Source organism: Pteropus medius, unplaced genomic scaffold (assembly GCF_902729225.1).
Source record: "Pteropus medius unplaced genomic scaffold, Ma_sr-lr_union100, whole genome shotgun sequence".
Lineage (NCBI taxonomy): Eukaryota > Metazoa > Chordata > Mammalia > Chiroptera > Pteropodidae > Pteropus > Pteropus medius.
The window spans coordinates 11539050-11551854 of record NW_024349802.1 but is presented as its reverse complement, the minus strand read 5'-3'; the positions used below and the strand labels follow the sequence as shown (position 1 = coordinate 11551854).

Sequence of the window (12805 nt, the reverse complement as noted above, 5' to 3'; positions counted from 1 at the left end):
GGAGGAAGCGGTGTAAAGGCTTGCTTGAGCGGGTCTGAGTTGGGTAAAGTGCTCTGCGGCTGCGCGAGGCGATCGCCGGTGCCGAGTTTATCACTCTGGCCAACAGCGGCGCCCAGAGACCGCACTAGGAAACTGCAGCCTCTGCTGCTTCAGCCTAACCAGCTACAATAATTATAGTCTCTTGCCTGACCAAACAACTTTTAGTCTATGTATTTAATAATGTTTAACTCGCACCAGTAGAAACGTCATTATCCCAATTTTCCAGGTTTTATGGAAATCACATAGATTTAATACATAAACTCTATACGTTGACATAATTGTTCCCCAATCTTCAAATCCGCACTAGTAACAGAAAGATGACTATACAGAGACTTGGTAAATGATCTCAGGGTACAGTAATTTTGAATACTTACTGATTAGCAATACATTGAATAAAGCTTTATGCTTCTTTCCTAGTTTCTTTTCCCCTCGTTTTTCTTTTTTTTTGGGTACTTCCGTGCTGATTTATTTCAAATTTTTTTCAGAAAGCATCAGTAATTGTCTTTAAAAGACAACAATTTATACTTATCTCCAAATATTTCTCTTATTTGAAATAGTTTCAGTGTTTTATTTATAGTAATATTACCTGATTTTCATATTTCAGTCAAGGAAATGATGTAGCCAGAAGAGTTAGCCTATTCTGCTCCTTTCCATTGCACAATTATTTTTCTGATTATGAAATGTAACATCATTCCTCTAAGTTACCAGGGGAATAATATTTTTCCTTGCAACACAAAGTCCCTAACCATGGTCGACTCCACTGAGGCACTGACGCCTATTTCTGTGCTTATATAACATCCCATGATGACCTCGAATGAAGGCAATTGTTCCAAAAACGTTGCGACAATTTCTCGTCTTTGTTTAAAAAATATTTTTAAGTATCTAACAAATTGGGGAAGGGATTTTCTTTTTCAAAATATGCAATAACTGCATTCCTGCCTCACAAAGTATCAGTAACATTGTCTTCTCCTCAAGTGACTGTACACCTGAACACTGCAAAATATATGAAATATACTCGCACTGTTGCATATTTATATATTTATATGAAAAATATCACCAAACACAACACTATGCTAGGAAAAAAGTCCTTTTAACACTCAAAAGGTCCAAGTAAACAAGATTACCTCATCATCAACCCCTTCCAGATGCTAATCAACTGATACATTGAGCTTTATTGAAATATTATAGAGTATGGAAGTAGTTAATCCCAGATTGATTATTTCTAACCGAATTTTTCAGCATACCCAATAAGCAAAGTCTGACTACTGTCCTAGGACTTGAGTGTATGAGGTGGTTGTTCCATCAAGGCACCATCTCCCACTTGGAGAGCCTATAGTCATGCTTCATATGGCTGCACCACTATACCTGCACATTGGAAATTTGTGGTAAAACATGTAACTTATAATACTCGAAAAAGACATTTTATTTGACATATTTTATTGGTTTTGAAAAATGACCCTCAGTGTGGCATTAGACTCCATGTCTGTCATTGTTATAGATCTTAGTAAAGCTTTACACAGCTTTATTTTATTCTTTAAGCATGTACCCAATCTTCCAGAAGGACCTAACTTTAATAAATGATCATGCTTTTAGAAGGTCAAGAAGCAGCTGAGATTTTTCAAGGCTACCAAGTCGAGGTACATGAAAACAGAAGCTAGACACCAAAGAAAACTTCGGACTGAAACCATCTTCAAGAACCTTTTATAGATCTGATTTAAAGAGGATTCTGAGAATAAGGCTTCTGCTAACCAAATGCAATGAGAAAGACATAATTCATTCACATTCATAAACTACATGAATTAGGAACATCAAGTAGAAATAGGTGGAAGGTATAAAAATGTGATAGTCCACTTATTCCCATTCTTGTCCATAGACGTTCACTATGGAAATAATACCAAAACCTATGTCAATTAATTGTTGCATGATAAAGAATCACCACTGAAATAAACCATTAAACTTGCTTTAGCTCTTTAAAATTTTTTCGCCCCATCTTCAAAACACCTTTCACAAAACAAGAAGAAATTCACACAAAAGATAATTCCTCCACGTTTATATCCTAAAGATAAATGAATGACTGAACTTACCTGAATACTTTGCATTTCATCCTTACATTCATATAAATCTATGGATGTTAACAAGGAATCTTTTTTCTCACAGCTTTCGTGACTAATGAGCGTGTCCGCGTAGTTGGGCTGTGGGAAGATCAAGTGACTCTTCCGTGAGTCCGCAGTGAGGGACACCTCGTGGGAATAGGTCTGCAGGAACGCCTGCACCCCATCCACGCCCACAAAGTGCGAGGCGGGCACGTGTGCCAGCTCACCTCCTGAAGCCTGGAGCAGGTGCGACATGTACCAGCGCCTCACTCTGAGCGCCAACAGCACAATGACAAAGGCGAGGAAGACACAGGAGACCGAGGTCACTGCCACCACTAAGTACAGCGTGAGGCCTGAGGTGTCAGAGTCCTGCGGGACCTCTAAGCTACCCAGGTCGGCCAGGACATCCGGAATGCTGTCAGCCACTGCCACAGTGAGCGTGACGGTGGCAGAGAGAGGGGGCTGGCCGTGGTCCTGGACGGCCACCACCAGGCTCTGCTTGAGGGTGTCTCTGTCCAGCAGGGCCCGCGCCGTGCGCACCTCGCCTGTGTGCAGCCCCACTGTGAAGAGCCCTGGCTCGCTGGCCTTAAGCAGGCGGTAGGACAGCCAGGCGTTCTGGCCTGAGTCTCTGTCCACTGCCACCACCTTGGTCACCAGGTAACCGGGCTCTGCAGAGCGGGGTGCCAGCTCCACACCGGTGGAACCGTCAGTGGGGAGCGCCGGGTACAGGATCTCTGGTGCGTTGTCGTTCTGGTCCAGCACAAATATGCGTAGCGACACGTTGTTGCTAAGTGGTGGGTCCCCACTGTCATGCGCGGTCACTCTCAGCTGCAGGTCACGGAACTGCTCATAGTCAAAAGAGTGCAATGCATACAGGACGCCGGTGTCGGAGTTGATGGAGACATAGGAGGATAGAGGTGCCCCCTGGATGGTGTCTTCAGCCAGGGAGTAGGTGACCCGGGCGTTCTCATCGCTGTCAGGGTCGTGTGCAGTCACAGAGAAGATGGAGGCACCTCTGGGGTTGTTCTCAGGGACGTAGACAGAGTAGGAGGACTGGGGGAAGGCAGGCGGGTTATCATTGGTGTCTGCCACCATCATCAAGATGTGCGTTTCCGTAGACAAGGCTGGGACTCCACCGTCTGTGGCTGTCAGTGTGATGTTATACACAGAGCGCACTTCCCGGTCTAGGTTTTTTGCTGTCACCAATCTGTAATAATTGTCTATTGATTTTTCTAATTTAAAAGGAAGATTTTCTGAAATACTGCAGGTCACCTCACCATTCTTCCTGGAATCTCGGTCGTGAAGATAGAAAAGAGCAATTACTGTTCCAGGAGGAGTGTCTTCAGGGATCGAGCTGCTTACAGATGTTACGGTCACTTCTGGGGCATTGTCATTCACATCTAAAATGGTGATCAGTATTTTAGCCCTTGTTGTACTACCAGCACCATCCTGAGCCTGAACTTCCATTTCATAGTAGCCAGATTCTTCATAATCTAGACCTTCTAAAGTCGATAATTCTCCTGTAAGGGAGTTCAGCTGGAATATCTGTAGAATTTTTTGAGTTATTTTCCTAAAAGAATATGTCACTTCCCCATTGACTCCTTCGTCTGGGTCGACAGCATTTACTGTTAGCAGTCTTGTGCCCACTGGCACGTTCTCAGGTACAGTTACTTGGTACTGGGGCGAAGAGAAGACTGGCGCGTGATCATTCACGTCCACCACTGTTACTTGGATGCTGGCAGTGCCGGATCGGGGCGGGTCGCCGCCGTCAGAGGCTGTGAGGAGGAGGTGGTGAACCGCTACTTCCTCTCTGTCTAGCACCCGCTCCAGCACTAATTCCGGATACTTAGTTCCGTCGTCACCAGTTTGCACAACCAGGGAAAAGTGGTGATTGGGGTTGAGCTGGTAGCTCTGGAGGGAGTTGGTGCCCACATCCGGATCTCTAGCCTCATTTAACGGTAACCGCACCCCAGGGGCTGTATTCTCCATTATTTTTACGTTCATTTCTTCCGTCAAGAACCTAGGAGAGTTGTCATTAACATCTGTGATTTCCACTTCTATAGGGTAAAGATTCATTTTCTCTTCCATCAGGATGTTAAAACTCACCAGACACCGCTCGCTCTGAGCGCAGAGCTCCTCCCGGTCTATCCTGTCCGCGGTGACCAAGCTGCCACTTTGCGGATGAAGAGTGAAAAGCTGTTTCCTACCTCTGGAGACGATGCGGACTCCGCGCTCCGTCAGCTCTTGGGGCTCCAGCCCCAGATCCTTAGCGATATTACCCACAAAGGACCCTTTGTCTGCCTCCTCCTGCACAGAGTAGAGAATACGTCCTGCCCAAGCTTGGCTCCGGATTCCCAGGAAGATGGAGAGCAGGATGAATCCTCTGTAATCCCCGCCCCTCTGCGGAGCCGCCATCGTTGTCTTGCAGATATTGTTTAGACCCTGGGCTACCTCCTGTTGTGTTTCTGGATGCCAGTCTGTCCGCGTAGGGCCCTCTGTATTCAGATAAGGAGCCGAGAATCCAGTAGAATAGAGATCTGAGTTTGGTGCCTCTTGGAAAAGAGTTTGTCTCAAATTGGCGTTTCTTTTTGTTGTAAAAGCACCGTAGTTCTGGCAGATCTTTTTGCTCCATTATTCCCCTGGCTGGTGAACAGCGGCGCTCAGAGTCCTTACTATGTTACTGCACCATACTGAAGCACAAGAACTGATTTTTCAGAAAGTTATTTTATCCTTCAAAATGCTTCCGTTTATATTTCTTTAATCCATATATCTCTGATATCATTTAAAAACCCATCTTAAGAAATTGAATTGATGCAACAATGTTCATGGATGAGTGTTTATTAATGCCAGATGATTTTTCAGAATTCTTTGGTTTGCATTGAAACTTTGCAATGCTTCTTGGGCACTGCCTCACACTTTATTGCACATAGATAAAAATCAGCCATTGCAGGTAAAAAAAAGTGTGATTTATTTAAAACGGTGTTTGTATAAATAAGAAAGTTGTTATATAGGAACTGTTTACATCAGAGTAAAATTAATTTAAATTAATTAAATAATATTGAACGCATACTATGTACTAAACATCACCATGTAAAACTCAGATAGTAAAAATTTACTTTAAAATATAAAGAGGTAATTTAATAAAGTTTTCAATTGGGTAGAACCTTAGAGATAATTTAGTCCAATACCTTTATTTTGATGATTTCTAAAATGAGAGGGAATCGCCTTGTCTTGAACTATCCAGTAGTAGAACCGATGTCAGAATATAAATATACTCATTCCCAGTCTTCTGAGAAGAAAAAGGGAATCATTATTGGCCTTGGCTGATGCCTTATGCTCAAAAGGTGCCATTAGAGATTAGGTGAGAAGCCAAGTAGCAACAATCAGTTATAGAAGCAACTCATTTTGTACAGAAGGTGGAAATTTGCAGGGGTCCTAAAGGCTGTGGATTCATAAGAAAGTGGGTCTTGGCTTGACTGCTTCTTTTCATCATGCAAGTCAAATAATCGTTCTATCTTATTCCAGAATAATTAAAGAAAGGTGGGTCTCTAGACAGCCTTTGAGCATACATGCAGGACGGTCTGAGAGGATCCTTCGAGGTTCTCATTTCTCAACTGATGTTAATAAAATAAATCTCAATCATTGATAGATCTGTGATTACCCTCAGCTGGTAAATAAAACAAAGTTCCTCCTACATAGTTGCAAGAGAAAAGAGAGTGCCCTGCTCTGGAATGATGACGTAGCAAGAATTAGCCTTGCTTTGCAAATTATTTTAAGCCCCAGGGGAGTAGGTAGCAGCACCAAGAGGAGGAACCAGAAGTAATATTGAAAATGCTTAGCTTAGTTGGTGAGAAGTTTCTAAGTAATCTATTTTTGCTCTCTGATAACATTGCTCCAAAATATAGGGAATACTTTGAATGAAATGCTGTTTATATCTATCCAAAGAATTCATAGTCATGTTTGTTTTCACCAAGTAGATAAAAGAACTGTTTGTTCAAAGGAACCAATATGAGTATTACAGATTAATTCCATAAACAGGAATTAAATACTATTTGTTTAGTAGTAATTTTGAACTCCTTGTTGATGTAGACAAAGCATATGGTCATCAAAGATCATGAGTATTTGCAGATATCTGCAAACAAAATTTTCATGTCTGGATATTATGGCTCCTAATGTTGTGATTTTTTCTATCTGATACTTCAAAACTCAGGGTCATCTCATATTTGTCTCTTATTCTATTTCTTAAAAGTCTGAATTAACATTACTTCTGAGCACTTTATTTGGAGCCAAATAAATAAGATCAAGACAGATGAAATTATAGACATAGTCTAAACATCAAGAATACTTTAGGAGTAAATGGCTGCATTGTCTCTAGTATCAAGTATTCTAAGTTAGTCTACAATATAAAATTAAATATCAAGAGTCTCTACTAGACCATCACATTATGTTTAAATATAAAATAAACCTATTATATAAAGTTGAAATAATTTCACAGTTTGAAAGGAAGTATGTTATTATTGATTGAGTTGTTAAGAAGAATCTTGACCTTCATTGCCTTAAAAAATTCTACGGAAAGGCTATTTGACTCCCCAGGCATTGAATTATCTTCTCTTCTTTCTTCACGGAACCATTTGTTTGGAGTTCTATTTGGGTTTTCATTCCCAGGCAAAGATGTAGGAATTTTCCAGTGATTCTCTCTGAGATTTTACTCCTTCCCCTTTGACAACTTCCACCTCAACAGAAATTTGATCAGAAACTGGTGGTTTTCAGAGATAACAAATTAGCCCAATAATTTGGTAGATTTTTCCCTTGATGCTTCAAAATTCAGTATATGCTCAAAATCTCAGAATGCCTATCTTATTCATAATGACCTATATGGTATGTAGCTTAAATTGCCTCATTTAGTCAGAACTTAGCAAATTCCAAGATTGCCAAGATTTAACACTTGGTCGGTCTACATGAATGAATGACTATTGTGAGAGTAGAATCTAATAGTTTTTCTGTCAGTAAAATATTTTATTTGTTTAAATGAAATGGTCATAGATGATTCAGGTAAGAGAATAAAATAAACCAGTTTGCTACTCATAAAACCAGTTAGTGAGCGTTGCTTATAACAATGAAGTTTCAGGATGTAATTTAAATCATCCAGAACTGATGATATAATAAAACAACATTTAACTGTCAGAGTGTGTGAAATAAATTGTAATATTTGTATGAGAAACAATCTGACTCCCTTGACCAATACTCAAGATTCAAGACCTTTAAAATCATTTACTATTAAATTCTCATTAAAAGCATCAAAGAATTATATCGCAAATGTCTAAACAAATCAGATTTGAAAATGTGTATGACTGGAATCTCTTGGTTAGTCATATACATTTGGAATCTGGAAATAAATAATTCTACAATAATGGCTAAAATGTAAATAGTACAAATATTGATTTAGAATTTCACACCTTTGGGCCACAATAAATCATACTAATTATCCTTCCAAATGGCAACCCTCCTTTCCTTAAATATTTGAATGAGTTCCTACATGACAGAGCCCTATTTTATCTGGGTTAAACGTGCTAATTGTTTAAATTCTTATTCGAGCACTATTTATCCTTCATTCTCCCATTCACTAGTCACACCTCTATTTTTAAAGGTATATTTTGTAAGTGAGCATATTTAAAATTTTATTTTTGTTTTTAAATACTATCAAGCACACAGATTGCAGAGACATTGTAGTAGGCATACAGCATCAGGTACTTACATTTATTTGTTAATGATATAATAATGGTGATGTCGACAAATACTCATTCACTGTACTGCTTTATAGTTTGAAAATGACTTTTATACAGTTATTTTATTATATTTTATTTTCCCAGAATTTGTGTCAGGTAGATAAGATGAGTCTTTTCAAGTTAAATTTTAATTTGAAGACTATAGATATTGTGACTGGCCTGAGGTGAATAACAGATAGTTCCAGACTTAGTATTCAGGTCTCCAAACACCAAAGTTCAGGTCTTCCCAATTACTCTTATTTTTTATAAAAATAGTTTTGGATTACTAAGTGGTAAAGATAGAAATATCTCTCAAAAAATCTCCATCATTTTAGAAAGCAGTTGCTATTATTTAAAACTGGGGGGAACATGATTATTGATCTTCTTTAACAGAGGCTGCAATTCAGGGTTTTTTTCACATTAGAAAAAGAATTTCAGAAATTGCACATACTAGGAAAAAAGAAACCCCAAGAAATGAGATGTATGCAAACGAAGGCACAGAGAGCTTCCCAAAGAGCTTCCCAAGAGGTGAAAAATAAAAAAAAAAAAATTATGGCATAAATTAAGATTTTTTTTCCATGAAGTTCGAGGAAGCTAAGGTTTCATAGACTTCTACTGGTATAAAAGAAAACCTTAAAATTGTATAACTCACCACAAACAACTAAAACAACTAAGCAATGAGTAAAGAGAATTTTAAAATTTCCTGTTCAACTAAGACCAACAAAATCAATAACCTCACCTGAACAAGGGATTCTTCCTCTTTACGGAAACCTGAATCTTCCTGGATCAAAAGTGGATCGCTTCTCTCACAGCTCTCATGGCTAATGAGCGTGTCTGCGTAGTTTGGCTGCGGGAAGATCAAGTGACTCTTCCGTGAGTCTGCAGTGAGAGACACCTCGTGGGAATAGGTCTGCAGGAATGCCTGCACCCCATCCACGCCCACAAAGTGCGAGGCGGGCACGTGTGCCAGCTCACCTCCTGAAGCCTGGAGCAGGTGCGACGTGTACCAGCGCCTCACTCTGAGCGCCAACAGCACAATGACAAAGGCGAGGAAGACACAGGAGACCGAGGTCACTGCCACCACTAAGTACAGCGTGAGGCCTGAGGCGTCAGAGTCCTGCGGGACCTCTAAGCTACCCAGGTCGGCCAGGACATCCGGAATGCTGTCAGCCACTGCCACAGTGAGCGTGACGGTGGCCGAGAGAGGGGGCTGGCCGTGGTCCTGGACGGCCACCACCAGGCTCTGCTTGAGGGCGTCTCTGTCCAGCAGGGCCCGCGCCGTGCGCACCTCGCCTGTGTGCAGTCCCACTGCGAAGAGCCCTAGCTCGCTGGCCTTAAGCAGGCGGTAGGACAGCCAGGCGTTCTGGCCTGAGTCTCTGTCCACTGCCACCACCTTGGTCACCAGGTAACCGGGCTCTGCAGAGCGAGGTGCCAGCTCCACACCGGTGGAACCGTCAGTGGGGAGCGCCGGGTACAGGATCTCTGGTGCGTTGTCGTTCTGGTCCAGCACAAATATGCGTAGCGACACGTTGTTGCTAAGTGGTGGGTCCCCACTGTCATGCGCGGTCACTCTCAGCTGCAGGTCACGGAACTGCTCATAGTCAAAAGAGTGCAATGCATACAGGACGCCGGTGTCGGAGTTGATGGAGACATAGGAGGATAGAGGTGCCCCCTGGATGGTGTCTTCAGCCAGGGAGTAGGTGACCCGGGCGTTCTCATCGCTGTCAGGGTCGTGTGCAGTCACAGAGAAGATGGAGGCACCTCTGGGGTTGTTCTCAGGGACGTAGACAGAGTAGGAGGACTGGGGGAAGGCGGGCGGGTTATCGTTGGTGTCTGCCACATTTATGGAGATAAGCATTTCTGTAGACAGAGGTGGCACTCCTTTGTCTGTGGCTGTCACAGTGATGTTGTACAGGGATATCTGTTCTCGATCTAGAACTGTAGTGGTCACTAATCGATAATAATTGTCTACTGATTTTTCCAGTTCAAATGGCTGACTTCTTGATATGGAACAAGTTACCAGGCCATTCAGCCCAGAGTCTTGATCATATACTTGAAAAAGAGCAATTACTGTTCCCGGAGGTGTACTTTCAGCAACTGACCTGCTTCCAGATGTAACTACCACTTCTGGTACATTATCATTCACATCTAAGACAGTTATTAAGACTTTTGCTCTGTCTTGTAGACCTGGCCGATCCCGGGCTTCAACATCCAGCTCATAAAAGCTGGAGTCCTCATAGTCTAGGCTTGCAGAAGTTGATATTTCTCCAGTCAAAACATTCAAGCAGAAAATCTTTGAGATCTTTTCTGTAATCCTCACAAAGGAATATGTTACTTCTGCATGGACTCCTTCATCCTGGTCGGTGGCGTTTACTGACAACACTGGCGTACCTACTGGCAGATTTTCAGGAACGCTCACACTGTAGACAGGCTGAGTAAACACTGGAGCATTGTCATTCACATCTAAGACAGTTACCAGAATTCGTGCCACACCTGAGCGAACAGGGTCACCGCCATCCATGGCAGTAAGAACCAAATGGTAAATAGCTTCTCCTTCCCGGTCCAGGGCACCATCCAGCACCAGCTCTGGGTATTTGGGCCCATGGGCTTTAGTTGGCACGTCCACTGAAAAGTGCCTATTTCCACTGAGCTTGAAGCCCTGAAGAGAGTTCATTCCCACATCTGGGTCACAGACCTCCATTAGCGGAAAACGAGAGGATGGGGCTGCATTTTCGAGAATTTTCACCTCCAATTCTTCCCTTAAGAATTGGGGTGTATTGTCATTAATATCCAAGATTTCTACTTCTATGGGATAAAGATTCAGTTTATCCTCAACGAGGATATTAAAACTCACCAGACACCGCGCACTTTGAGCACAGAGCTCCTCCCGATCTATCCTACCCGCGGTGACCAAGCTGCCACTTCCCAGGTTCAGAGCGAAAAGCTGCGTCCTACCTCTGGAGACGATGCGGACTCCGCGCTCCGCCAGCTCCCGGGGCTCCAGCCCCAGGTCCTTGGAGATGTTGCCCACGAATGAACCTTTGTCCAGCTCCTCAGGAATGGAGTAAGAGATTGGCCCGGCCTGGGCCCCCCACAGCGTCCCCAGGATCTTGAAGAGCAGGACTAACCCACTGTAGTGCCGCCAGCATCTTTGCGGAGCCTCCATTACTGGCTCCTTATGGACTTCCCTGGGATTATGAGTGGCGGGAACAGGTTCTCACACTCTTGAGCTTCTCAGAATTAGAGGTCAAGGTCCATAAACAAGCAGAGATCCTATGTGAAGCGTTTTAGGTCAGAATTTTTGTGCAGCTGCAGAGCTTTTATGTCTGATCTGCTTTTGTGCTTGGAGGATGTAACTCGAGTTCTCATTGCTTTCCTTACCCGGGTTAGTGAACAGCGACGCTTAGAGTCCTGATATAATACTGCATCCTTTTTGTGAAACCATCATACACAGGAACTTATTTCTGCTAAATCTGCATAGATGACACTTGTAAAATTTTTGTCCCCAAGAATGAGAAGCATTCGGAAAAATAAAAGAGCCTATTTTGAATAATTTTATATGTTCCCTGGAATTTATCACTCATTTCGTGGCAATATTTCTTAGGGCCTTGGAGAACAAATAACATTACGATTTCCTGTAAATCTTGAATTATCACACTCCACCATCATTTATATTTGTCCCATTTTTGATAAGGGTACCAACAACCAGAGACATATTTGGAACCAATCCACTTAGTGTCAGTTAAGTGTTGTCATGATCTATTTTTATAAATGTATAGATTAAGATCTGCTCTAATTTAGCCAATATTTGTGTATACTTTTTAAAACATGAAAAGGAATGAGAATATATGGGCTACATTGAAAAATATTTTTATATTATACATTATATACAAACCGTAGTTTAGGGCTGCATTGAAACTAAGTAAGTCACTTAATTGCCTAAATTTGTGTTTAATTACGTCTAGGTAATATGTTTCACAATGAGAATGTGAGGTACTAATGTATTAGAAATATTTCAGGATAAATTGTTTCAGGATAATCAAAAATTTCAAGATCATCACAAGGCAACTTTTATGAAAGAACAACTGTAATATAGGCAAGTGAACAAAGAATTTCTAACACTCCCGTTGTATGCCCCCCAAATCAATTAAATACAATAAAATCATTATCTAGCCTATATACTTTTTACCTCTAAAATAATCAATTGAAACCTAATTAAACTTATGGGAAGAAAGGACTTTGAAGTAACTCACCTGTTGTAAATTAACTGATTCAGAAGTCATTTTGGGGTTGTCATTGCTGGTACTTTCAAACCAAGAGGCTTCATTACATAGAAGATCTTGTGGTGGAGCATGTTCAGGGTTTATATTGAGAAACTTAAATTCAGTTTTTGAGGAATGCGAGGCAGCGCATAGATTGTAGGAATAAGGCAAAGTCCCTTCGCAGTAGTTAGGAAGAACCTCGGGTGCAGTCTTGGAACAGACAGCACTTGTCTGAAAGCAACTCCAGCGGGTAGAGCTGGAGGCGCGTCGCAGGCTCAGGGCAACCGCCAGAATCACCGCGAGGAGGAAGAGCACTGAAATCAAGGCCAAGGCCACCACCAGGTAAAACTGCAGCTCAGCCTGGGGGTCAGAGGGTGCGGAAATGTCTCTGAGGTCTGGCAGCGCCTCTTGTAGGCTGTCTGCGAAAACCAGGTGCAGCGTGGCGGTGGCCGAGAGCGGTGGCTGTCCCCCATCGCGCACAGCGACCAGCAGGCGCTGGCGGGCAGCGTCCCTGTCGCCCAAAGCGCGCGCCGTGCGCACCTCGCCCGTGCGCAGCCCCAGGCTGAACAGTCCGGGCTCGCTGGCCTGCAGCACGTGGTAGGACAGCCAGGCGTTGTGTCCCGAGTCCGCGTCCACCGCCACCACC

The 12805-nt window shown here is 42.6% G+C and overlaps 3 protein-coding genes across 3 annotated transcripts in view; all 3 read right to left on the bottom strand.

The window, feature by feature from the left end:
- LOC120581195 (protocadherin gamma-A3-like) overlaps positions 1 to 12805 on the bottom strand; it is a 142910-nt gene that overhangs the window by 99621 nt on the left and 30484 nt on the right. The window lies entirely within an intron of this gene.
- LOC120581451 (protocadherin gamma-A6-like) lies at positions 4549 to 11097 on the bottom strand. The gene is made up of 2 exons (XM_039836370.1): positions 8637 to 11097; positions 4549 to 5047 (listed from the first exon to the last, which is right to left on the bottom strand). Exons 1-2 carry the CDS (start codon positions 11061 to 11063, stop codon positions 4991 to 4993), a joined length of 2484 nt encoding a protein of 827 aa, XP_039692304.1. The 5' UTR covers positions 11064 to 11097; the 3' UTR covers positions 4549 to 4990.
- The window catches only part of LOC120581458 (protocadherin gamma-B3-like), a 3364-nt gene continuing 1798 nt past the window's right edge, over positions 11240 to 12805 (bottom strand). Inside the window, exons 1-2 of the mRNA XM_039836377.1 lie at positions 12151 to 12805; positions 11240 to 11370 (exon numbers count right to left, since the gene is read on the bottom strand). The exon at positions 12151 to 12805 is cut by the window's right edge and continues 1798 nt beyond it. Of these exons, the coding sequence (XP_039692311.1) occupies positions 11365 to 11370; positions 12151 to 12805 (661 nt within the window). The 3' untranslated portion in view covers positions 11240 to 11364. The remainder of the gene's footprint in view (positions 11371 to 12150) is intronic.